An 11505-nucleotide genomic window follows, 5' to 3' on the forward strand; every position below is an offset into this window, starting at 1 on the left:
TTGGGCCCTGTTCTCAGTCCTTTCCTCGCAGACACTGTGGGCTGCTAGAGTTGCTGAGCCAATCTGCTCAGGTGCTCGGGGTGGGATGGGACATGGGGCAGGTTCTGCAGTGACCCCTCGGCTGCACTCAACAAGCAACTTGACTGGGCTTTGCAGGCCATTGAGGCTTTCTCAGCAAAAGCTGGGCTTCCTGGGGGGAGGGGCTAGAGAGGGAGGAAATGGGGGTGCCCTTGGGGTCCCAGCACCGGCTGAGAGGCTCCCATCTCTTCTCAGGCAGGGGGGAGGGGGAAGCGTATGAAAGACTGAGGAAACCTCGGCACCTGTTGAGGTTTGTTAAGAAAAGGGCTCAGCCGGAGTCTCCACGCCACGGGCGCTGCCAGCCTCCCGCCGGGACAGACTGTTCCAGGGCAGCTGAGCGATGGAAATACTCAGTCCCGACAGGCTCTGTCCTCTCATTGCAGACCCCGGGAGCAGCTTCTCAGCCCAGCTCCAAGCCCTGCTGATGAGAGCCGTGAAGGGTCTGACGACACCCACCCTGGAGCGATTTCTGCCGCCGAGGAAGAGTTGAGGACCATCGTGTCTCTACACGGAGACAAGATGGAGAGAGTAAGAGACCCGCCGTGGGCAGGGGATGCTGCGCAGAGAGGGGGAGGGGAGAATTTCCTCTCCTAGGAAACTGTTCCTGGGACACACGGGCATGGTGCTGTGAAGGTTGGCTGAGCCCCTTTCCCTTCATCGCTTGGCCGCGGGGATCCGCGGCGTGAGGTGTTTGACCTGTTCTCTGCCCGCTGGAGCTCTGACACGTCCCTGAGGACAGCCCAGCCCCACTGAAGGGGAGCGATAGCCCCAGCCCTGGCAGCGCAGCACTTACCTAGTCTGCCCAGGGGCCTCCACACTGGTTTCTCAGACATGCTGCGGGCCTTGTTTTTCCAGCTGAAGGATCAGGAGGAATTTGGCTTTGCACTTTTCTCTCTGTCTCTCCCTAGCTCTGATCCTGCTGCCCATCCCCACAGGATCTGGAGTGCCTCCCGTGAATTAGACTGGCCTAGGAGGTTTCTGGCAGACTTCATTTCTACATCCCCTGGGTAGGAGGCTCTCAGAGTCATTATTCCCCTGATTAATGAAGCTCCACCACCTCCTGGGAGGTAGGAATTCAACCCATTTGACACCTGGGGAAACTGAAGCCCAGAGAGCTCCTTGAGTTGCCCAAGCCTGCGCAGGTGGGGTTATCGAGAAAGGAATCAGGGTTCACGTTCCCTACAGTCCTTTAACTGTTGCCTTCAATCGCTCGGCCTGGAAATAGGTGACATTCCTGCCCTTCCCCAGATACCGCCTGCCCATGGCGCCTAAGTGCAGACTTATTCCCTTCCTGGGCTTTGGCTTTCCTGGAAACTCGAGACTCATAAACAAACAGAATCCTGAGCCTGAGCTTCCTCCCCAAACCTGCCTGTTCCTGGGGTTTCCTGCAAGTCGTCCCTGTCTCTGTCCGAGTTCCCTGTTTCCAGCAGGTCCGAGGGGAAGATAACAAATGGCCCTCAATCAGGAGATTGATTTGTGCAGGGCTCTAACTCCTGCTAGCAGAACAGGGCACCAGAATCCAGCCACCCGGGTTGTAGCTCCTGCTCCTTGTTCGAGAGAGGAAAGAGCAATGACCAGTTCCTCATGGAAGAGCCCGAGGGGGCGGCTTGTCCCTTTCGGGTCTGTCTACCTTGTGCTGCAAACTCTGCAGCAGGAGCCGGAAAGCCTGGCCCTATGGACGTGGGCTCCCAGGGCTGGCACAGTGGGGCCAAACGGCAACGCAGCCTCTTCTGGGCTTGGCTGAACTGAGCCTGAAGCCTGGGAGGAGGGGGCTTCAGAGCCTGGGCTCCAGCCCAAGTCTCCAGGTCTGCACTGCTGTTCCCAGTGCCATAGCCTGAGCCCGAGGTTAGAGACCCGGCTTTGAGATTGGTTACGGCAGGTTTTAAAATCCCGCAGTGTAGAGGTTCTCCTTAGGGCTGGGGCCTGAGCTGGCTAGCCCTGTCCAACTAGCCCTGCCTGCCATCTCTGGGATGGGCTCTGGGGTACATCAGTGGAACCAGCTGGGTCTGGAGCAGCGCTTCTACCTGGGACATCCTCAGGGCCAAACAGGTGGTATTGACGTGCCCCACACAGCACATATGGGGCCCACAATGGAAACTGGGTTGAGAAGCATGGGCCTGGAGGAACTGATTGTGCTAGAGAGATCAGCAGGAAGCTGCAGAGATGGAGGAAAGGCTCCTGCAGGGAAGCCCTTGAGAGCAGGCTGAGAGCAGTTTGCTAAGGCAGGGAAGGCCCTGGGATAGCAGGGGAGTTTGGGCTGTGCCCACAGTAAGGTTTGGGGGAAGTCTTTGTGTGTGTTTCTGAGCTTTAAGGTACTAAACCAGACCTCAGGAAGGCTGGGGTTCCTGGACTTGTCAAAGCCTCTTTCTTCAGATTATGGAGGAGCCAAGATGGGCAACCGAGGTGAGAGGCGGCTTGCAGGGCTGCCAGGAGGGGTTACCTGGGAGGTTGTCACCATGGATAAATCCATCCTCAACTTTCTGGCATTCTTCCAGGTTGAGACGTCGTGGACGTATCTTAATCTGGCTGGACAACGTCTGTCATCCCAGAGCCAGAAAAGCAGCACTGAGGGCCACGGCCTTGCTGGCTCGTTCCCACCCCCAGGACGTGGTTCTGAGCTGTGTGGCACACACGCTGTCCTCGGACAGGTAGGGAGCTGCTCTGTTATCACCTCAGGCCATTATTTCTCTTCCTGCTCCTACCGACAGGCCACAGTCCGGGAAGGGTCCGTCGGGCTCACGCAGCTGGAGGGAGTTTCCTGCTGTGCAGAGAGCTGTCCAGGCTCACCAAGAGGAGATGCCCAGGCCCAGCCACTGAGGAGCCAACCCTCCTCCTGCACTCCCCAGGATGGAGACGTGCCAGTTTTCTGGGGAAGTCCAGCACTGTCCTGATTTCTATGGGTCACCCCACTTCCTCTCCCGTCCAGTACAGGGCCAATAAATGACTTTGGGGCTCACCCACATCCCTGGGTCATGAGGTCTGGCTGCTCCCTATTGTGTGAGAGAAGGCAGAGATGGAAAAGGTCCATGAGGTCCATCTGTCCGTCCGCTGGGGACCAGTGCAGGATTGTTACCTGCAGTCAGATCCCTAGTTATTCCATGGCTGAGGAAGTGGTGAAAAAATGCACTCATCTCATGGCGCTGCGCAGCAGAGGTAAATCTCTTCAGACAGAAAGTTCCAGACCTAATTGTTGCAAACTAAATAAATAAATAAATGATCCACACATGACCAGAGCGTAATGCAGTGCAGCCTGCCTGAGTCTGCAGACAGCCGGCAAGAACAGCTCTGAGAGGGGTGAGTGCCTCTTTTCATCTCAATACGTTGTGAACCCTGAGTCCTGCTGGTTATTGCCGATCACTTTGCAGAGTCATCCAGCTGAGGTGTTTATAATACAGTCTCCATGTGCCTAGGGGCCGTGAAACCCAACTGACCTCGCCAGAGGTCAAAACTCCGTCTTTCCTCAGCATCCTCTGCAATGCAGTTCTGCACTGACCATAGACAAATCTGTGTCACATGGGAGAGAGAATTGAAGAGCAGCATGAAAGAAACTGAATTTCTTACCCAGTTCCGTTACCAGAGGAATACAGTGTTGGTTTTCATATTGATTTGAGTGTTTGATTTGTAAACCTTTCAGGTTTGAATTCCTTGAAGCAGCCCCAGTGCTTTCCAGGGTCTGTGCTCAGAACCTATAGAAACTCGGCAGCGTTGGCACAGAATTTCAGTCAAGCTTCCTGAAGACCTTAAATCCAGGCCATTTGCTCTTGGTTTGTCCAACCTAGTTCTCAGTGTCCCCAGGGCTTGACCACCATGTCCGACCTTCCTCACCAAACTTGGAAGTTAAATGACTGGAAGCCTTTTGGATCTGTCTGCAGTCTTCCTGTGCGGATGCCTGGGGGGACCAGGAGCGGTTAGATCAGCAAGAATGGAGAGAAGAGAGGAGGGGATTTCAGTACTAGTTTCCTTCCAGCTCTGTCACACTGGGCAGTACAATCTCCCTGAACCCTCTCCTATCAGGGCATGTTCTGAGTCAGTGTCTGACCTGTCCACCACACTGCAGTAGGATTCAGCTGCTAAGAGACACTTGGCCAAATGCTGGGTCTCAGTTACACCCCAAATAGCCAGAGGAACTGCACTGAGGTCAGGCAAGTTCCTCGGGACTGAGCCTAGCGTAACAGAGCAGAATGTTGCACAGTCTGGTGGTCACACTGTGCTGGTCACTGGTGGTCAGATCATGGTCACTGTCCTGGAAACAGCGGTGCTAGCTTCAGGAACAACAACCCATTAGGGGAAAGGAATAAATACAACCTTCTCTGACGGGACTTGCCCTGCCTCAGCCTCCCTGCACCAATCGGTGTCTCCTCTCTCAGACGCCTTTCCTGCCCGTTTTCCAAGCCTCTCCCTGGGGAGGGCAAGAGGTGGCCAAGCAGGGAAGGTCTGACTTCTCTTTCTGAATCTGCAGATGTGCCATTGAGCTGTGGAAGGCCCTGGGGAAGAACCACAGCTCCCAGGAGGTGCTGCAGCAGCTGCTGGACAAGCTCCAGCAGAGACACCGGGAGGAGAAGAGCGGCAATGTGTCTCTGGCTGTAAGTGAGGTTTGAGATGTCACTTGAGAACCCGCAACCGCGGGAGGATAGTGCATCTGTGTGTGTCTGTGAGCTTCACCCCTTCTTAGCTTCAGGCCACGGCTCCACTACACAATGAAGCCGACCTGCGTAATCTCGGCATACAGCCGCCACAGCAATTCTATCCCTTGTGTGTGTCTGCACTTTGCTGCTTGTGTCGGCAGTGCACGCCTCACCAGAAGCGCTGTCTCGATTGTACGGTCAGGTGGGGCATTGTGGGAAGGCTCCTGAAAGCCAGTTGACGACGCGACGCTGTGTCTACACTGACACTGCATCGACCTGGACTCTCTGCCACTTATGGAGGTGGAGTTATGAATTTGGCACCAAGGCAGTTCTGCCAATGGGAAGGAAATTCCATAGTTAGGTGATGCTGGGTGAGGGGCCTTGCATTGACATAACTCTGTAATGCAGACCAGGCCTTAGTGTGTCCTGGCCACCTGCTAGCAAACCAAAGAGGTGTAAATAAAGCTTCACCCAGGAAAAGTTACTGATCTGAAGCGGTTTATCTGCTGGTGCCCTGGCTCTGTTTGCCGCTCTAGGTGGCTCTTTAGTGAGCAGGTGCAGTTCGGGTGTCTCTTGGAAGTATCCAGGTTTCTGGCTCTCTAAATTGTGACTAGAAATCTTCCCAGCATGGGATCATGAGATGTCCAGTACTTTTGACTGGGCCAGAAACACTGGGTCTACAAGAACAGATCTCCTCAGGATGGTTTCAGCCTGTGCAGTCATGGCTGGAAACCCAAAGCACAGAGTCTGCACCATTAAGCGAAATAATGGGGAATAACATCATCCAGACTCCTCTGACCTTTCCGTAGGGCTCCATCCTGCTTCCGTTCCAGGAATGGGTGAAGGTTCAGGACCCTCCAAATGTCTCCTCCCCTCTCAGGAGCCAATCCTCTTTTGTAATAGGCTGGGGAGGAAATGAGACCCGAGAAAAGGACAATAGCGAATGGCAATGGGGGCAGGTGGCAGATTGGGATAGTGGAGTGAAATTCTTCCCCCCCTCCAGGCAATGAGGACCATTTACGAGGTCCTTTTCCTATGGGGATACAGAGAAGCCATCCTGGAAATGTATCCCCAGATGCTCATCCTCTGCGTCAGGCAAGTGCAGTATGTGATGGATCTGCACTTGCCAGGGACCTACATGGCCAGCACGACATCCAGCCCCGAGGAGGGATCCAGCTGCCTCAACCCCCTAAGGTAATGACTGAAAGGAAAAGGAAGAACAGATGTGCTCTGCTAAACACATGTAGGCTGTTCATGGCCATCATTTGTTCGGGTGCTATAGTTAGCCCAGGCTCACTTACACCAACTAAGGATCTGGCCCCACATGCCCGCTTGAGTCCTGTTACCTGTCACAGTAAAGAATCAAGTATTCAACCGCATTGAGTGATGACATCAACCATCTTAAGAAGCTACAGTGTCACTAACTGGTTACAAACTCAATGAAACTGCAGTGTCGACAGGGCCCATTGGGCAGGGGAGCACCATGATATCACACTGGATCTATCCTCGGGGAGGCTAGCTCCTGCTGTCCATGCTGTGTGTGCCAGGGCGTGTGCAGCTTTGCCATGATTGGGGCTGATCTCGTTGCCTGACACTGGTATTTTTTGTCTTTAGCACGTCGGTGGAGGCTGTGAAGACTCTTTTTTCCATGCCCGGATACTGGAAGGAATTTGCCAGCATCCAATTTCAGCAGGGTTGGGACATGATAGCCTCACGATATTACTACTGCAGGGTGTTGGCGTGATTGCAAGGTAGGAGCCCAAAGTTTCCTCTTCAGTGGGTCTCTTGGGAATGGGATTTGTGTGAAATGTTCCTCTGTTCCAGGCTGCCATCTCAGCCCAGCAACTAGAGAGGAACTCTCTCCCCTTGATAACCACAAGGGACTTTCTGCTCCATGTTCCAGAGCCATGATCGAGTTTGAGAACCTCAGCTCCCTTCCGACTTCAGAGAGGCCGTCACCACTGTTCAAAGGGAGAAGGAGGAGGAGCAGAGAAATATCGCCATAACTTTCTGCACTGAGGTGAGATTCATTAGTTGACAGGAGAGCAGCTCAGGCCAGTAAGCTCTGGGCACATTGTCAGCAGCTCAGCAGCCTTCCAGCCAGCTAGCTCCTCTCCGCACATGGATGGTGGTGGGGCATGGCACAGAGAGGGAGGGAGAGACAGGGTGAGATCGCTCCTGGCTGGATGTACTTAGGTGGGATCCTGTGACAAGAGGAGATGTTTCTCCGGTGCCCCAAGGCCATGCTTCTCTCCTCACCTTTCCTGGGGTTCTGCTTTTCTTCTGCCCCAGGGGTCTCTCCATGGCACTCAGTGGGGCCTGAGATTCCCCTTTCCCTGGGGGTTTATTTGTGACTTGTGCATTAGTCTAAGTTCTGGGAATGAGCCAACTGAAAGAGCAGCAACTGGCTCCCTACACACCGGAGACGTTGTATGGGAGTAAGTGGCCATTTGGTAAAGATGAGTGTCCAGGGGACAGACCCCACAGGAAGACCTCTGCTCCTCAACCCGATGTTGATTTGGCTCTTTCCAGTTTCTCCAGAGTCCTTCCATTGAGACAATACTGACAAAATCAGAGCTCCAGGCACAGCTCATGGAATGGACCCAAGATAAAAACCCCATTGTACGTCGGCTCAGTCTGCGAGGCCTTGGCAGTATTGTGCTCCAGCCAGAAAAGGTGAGGGGCGTGGATTGCCTGGGGGACCGAGGAAGCCGATGTTCATTGAATCGCTCAGCAATGAGAGCGAGATCCCCACACAAGCCTTGTTGTTTAACGCACAGCACTCGAATGTTGGAGGTGCTTTACTGAGCAAATCAAGGCACGACGTGGTCCCTGCTCCCGTGAGCTGACCCCTGATTGCAGATGTGATGCAGTGGGGGAGGCGGGTGAGCAAAGACAAAGGTTACAGTGAGCAGCTGGCAGAGAGTGACAGGAGAATGACTTTGTGCTCATTGGGTGGCTGTGCCAGCCGTGGTGTCTCATAGGTGGGAGTGGATGGGCCAGCATATGCCCCAGGCTGTCATCCAGGGTAGTAATGAGCTGCCTTCTCCATTGCTGCAGGTGCACTCGTTACGGGCCCAGCTGCCAGCGATCATGGACATGTTCTGTGACACGGATAGAGGGCGTGTCATGGGAGCCATGCATCAAGCTGCAGACATCATCTACCTCCTGGATGGGGAGGGGCTTGGCTCCATCTCCCAGGACATTGCAGTCAGCCTTCGCCCCTTCATTGATGACGTAAGGCTGGGAACCACAGGAGAAGCCCATTCCTCCCCGCCTGTCTCTGGTGCCCTTGTCTCTCTCTTCCCATCCCCTTCCCTCCCACCCTCAGCCCTGCCATGAAGCCTCCAAGGTGCCCCTGCCATGGGTGGGGAATCTCCTGCTCAGCCACCTCCCTGTCAGAGCTCTTCTCCGCAAACCTCAGCATCAGCGCCATGCTCCCAGCCCCTGCTGCCGCCTGGCCTCGGGAGAGGGGTCCTGGCACTGGGCAGATGACCAGCTGTCTGGAGAACACCGGCCCCAAAGAGGTGGAGATTCCCAGCAGGAAAGAGGTGGGTCGGGAATCTCCTGGCCTCAGGGGCACCAAGGAGCAAAAGAACTGCTGTGTTTTGTAGCAGCACCTCCCTGTAAGGCTCCAGCAGCTGCTCCTCCCTTCCCAGACCAGTCTCCAGCAGCCTTCCCTCCTCTCCCCTAAGCTTCTAGGGGTCTAGGATTCTGTGCTCTCCAGACAGAAATTGTGTCTAGGACACCATGGGGCTGCACTGCCCTGCACAGTGTCTCAGGCCTTGTTCTACACAAGATGTCTATGGCGCTGGCCTGGTGGCCTCACTGCTCCCGCGACCCAAGTCAGTTAACACGGGGAACCGGAGCAGCGCATGGATTATGACTCTGTCACGTTATGCTCTGATCCTGCCTGGCTTTAACCGGGCTTCCCACTCCCTGTGTGTCATTGCCAGGAGAGGGACAGCGTGCGCCCGCTGCCATTTTACTGCTTGGCAACGTGGTGAGCAGCGTGAAGGACCCGGACAAACCCATCGTGCAGCAGAAGATGATCCACTGCTTGCTCCCGCTCCTGCTGCACCTTGAAGACTGATGAGAGTGTGACACTGGTAAGTGCCACGGTCATTATTTCCTTAAGAGTAAAGAGCCAGAATCTCCTGGGGCCCCACTCCATTAATGGCCAGAGCCCTTGCCCAAGCAGAGTCTTCTCCTCCCTGCTTCACTCCATGCTGGAGCCCAGTGCCTCATCCATTCTCACAGCACACAGCACAATTGGGAAGAAAAGCCTCTTCTGGGAAAGAGCCCTGACCCTCTCCTGCAAAGACGGGCCTCAGGCCTTTGGGCTGCTGCATCCAAAGGTTCATAACAAGAGGCAGCAAAAGAAAAGGGAGCACAGATCTGTAAGAGCCCCTTCAGTTCAGGGAGCTGATATCTGCCCACAGCCTTCTGGAACGTGTGGTGCAGCTGCCCTGACTTCTTCCCTGGAGCTCCTGAGAGAACTTCTCCAGGTCCCAGCTTCCCAGAATTCACCGGACGTTGCCCTCTGTTGTTGGGCCAACTGGGATGTGGAGGGAAGCCTGATCTGGGGGCCCTTTGGTCTGACTCTTGGGATCCCAAAGCTGACTCACGCTCTCATGCAGTCTCTTTGCACCTAAGGACTGAGCTGTGGAGATCTCTTATGAATCTTTCCAGGGCCGTCCATAGAGGGGCACAGGGCCTGGGACAACACCCCCTACTCTGCCCTAAGCCCCAGCCCCACTCCATCCCTTCCCCCAAGTGCCACCCCACCTCTTCCCACCCCTGCTCCGCCCCCTGCCCCATCCCTATTCCTCCCCGCCCCCCAAAGCCCCACCCCCTCATTTCCCAAACGACGCTGGGCGCTGGCGAGGTGGGGCATAGCATAGTGGGACCGGGAGTACTGCTCCTGGCCCCAGCATGGCCCACGTCCTGCGTCCCCCTGAAGTGCGGGGCCCCCCAACGCGCAGGGCCCTGGTCAACCGCTCCAAACCATCCAAAGACAGGACGGCTCTGGCTCGCCCAGCCAATTCCTCTCCTGAGCACACTCCTGTGTACAACAAATGACAGGAATCTCTCCACTAGCAGGAAAAGCAGGAGAACAAGTGACGGGGAAGGCTCCATGTCCCCAGACTGTCCTCTCTCTCAGTGAGAACCCTCTTGGTCTCACCTTCTCTTGCAGAGATGCAAACTGACGCCTTCCGCTGCGCAGTGTTTCTCAGGTGGGCTCATTTGAAGACGCTGTTCCGCAGCATGGCCTGGGATGGCTCCACACAGCTCCGGAAGTGTGCCTGGAAGTGCTTGGTAGGTGAATTCCTTGTGCCTTCAGAGTGGTGAATGGGGACTTGAGGGAGACCTTTTTAACCCCACACCCTGAGTACCCATCCGCTTCCATCGGGTGGCAGGACTCTATTCCAGGCTCTCTGCTGGTTCATTTCTGCAGGAGTTACAATCCCTTCACATTTTTGAAATTTTTCTCCTGAACTGTTAGACCTGCAAACTTTCTGAAAACAAAAGCTGAGGTTCTGGAGAACACAACAGTAACTCCAGAGAGGTGCTGCTATGGCGTATGGGCTCATACTGGCTGTTGCCATGCCCTGGCTCTATGCTTTGGCTTCCCTGTGGGAAGAACATGTCATTTGTATATTGTGCGTTTCTTCCTTCTTTCTTCCTAGATGCAGAACAACAAGAGCCACATCCCCAAATTCCTGTTCCACGCCTTAGAATACCTGGAAAGCTCACAGACAACAATCAGACATTCTGCAGCCCTGTTCATTGGTAAGCAGAGCGACTTCACTTGAGCTTTTTGACCTGCTTCCTTCAAAGCCCTTTTCTAGACTGCTGCTCTGTTCCTCTCACAGCACCAGAATCTTAAAACTGTGTGTGTGTGTGTGTGTGTGTGTGTGTGACAGAGAGAGAGAGAGAGAGAGAGATTAACATGACTTCCAAGATGAGTGGAGCAACTTAGCTGTATCGATCGCACCAACAACCCCACCCCACAACACCTCTTTGTCTGCGCCTTGGGGAAACCAGCATGATGTGAATTCAATCTCCTTTGGAAATCAGTCTCAGTGACTTCTAGGCTTCTGATGCTTTATCTAATGTGCTTTGTGAACAGATGTAAGGAATGTATTTAATTTCCCAAGGGCTGTCTTGGGAGAATGGCTGCATCTTTCGCAGTTTTAAGCAAAGGATTTGAAAAGTCATGAGATTCATTGTCTGTCTAGGAAATACTATCCACCATTACTGTGACTTGTTGTCTGAAACAGTGACTGAAGATGGCATCTCCCGCCTGTATGAAGGTAAGGAAATACCTCTGTGTGTTTGTGCCTCTGTGGGAAGTACAGGGTGCAGCACAGGGCCTGAAAACAGTTTGAATGTGTCCCTCTCTGTCTAAGGACAGTGTTTAAGGAAGAAGGATGATCACGTGAGCTTTGATCGAGGTGCCACAATATGTGTACGGGAGCAGGGAAATTCCATCCCTAGCTCCTAGAATAGACGTAGCCTTAGAACTGTGTGGGGAGACTGTCTTCATAGAGGTCAGAACATCTCTGAAGGAAGGCCTGACAGAATTGAAAAGGGCTGTTGTTATTATTAAGGGTGGTGGTGGTGATGATGACAATTACCCTCTGTAGGGAAAGATTCATCACTTGCCCTCCTGTAATGGAGAGATTTCAGGCCAGGGAACCACTCATATCTTGGTTATCAGCTCATAGGAAATTCCTGAGTGCACATTGGGAACATCTTTCCTGTGACCTCTTATGGAACGAAGGCCCAGGGCCACATA

The 11505-nt window shown here is 54.1% G+C and overlaps 1 protein-coding gene across 1 annotated transcript; it reads left to right on the top strand.

The window, feature by feature from the left end:
• Positions 1-6615: 6615 nt before the first annotated feature.
• LOC120384978 (maestro heat-like repeat-containing protein family member 6) lies at positions 6616-8710 on the top strand. The gene is made up of 4 exons (XM_039504073.1): positions 6616-6723; positions 7236-7379; positions 7764-7940; positions 8660-8710. Exons 2-4 carry the CDS (start codon positions 7296-7298, stop codon positions 8708-8710), a joined length of 312 nt encoding a protein of 103 aa, XP_039360007.1. The 5' UTR covers positions 6616-6723; positions 7236-7295.
• Positions 8711-11505: the final 2795 nt, after the last annotated feature.

Source organism: Mauremys reevesii, linkage group 17 (genome assembly GCF_016161935.1).
Source record: "Mauremys reevesii isolate NIE-2019 linkage group 17, ASM1616193v1, whole genome shotgun sequence".
NCBI classification, from domain to species: domain Eukaryota; kingdom Metazoa; phylum Chordata; order Testudines; family Geoemydidae; genus Mauremys; species Mauremys reevesii.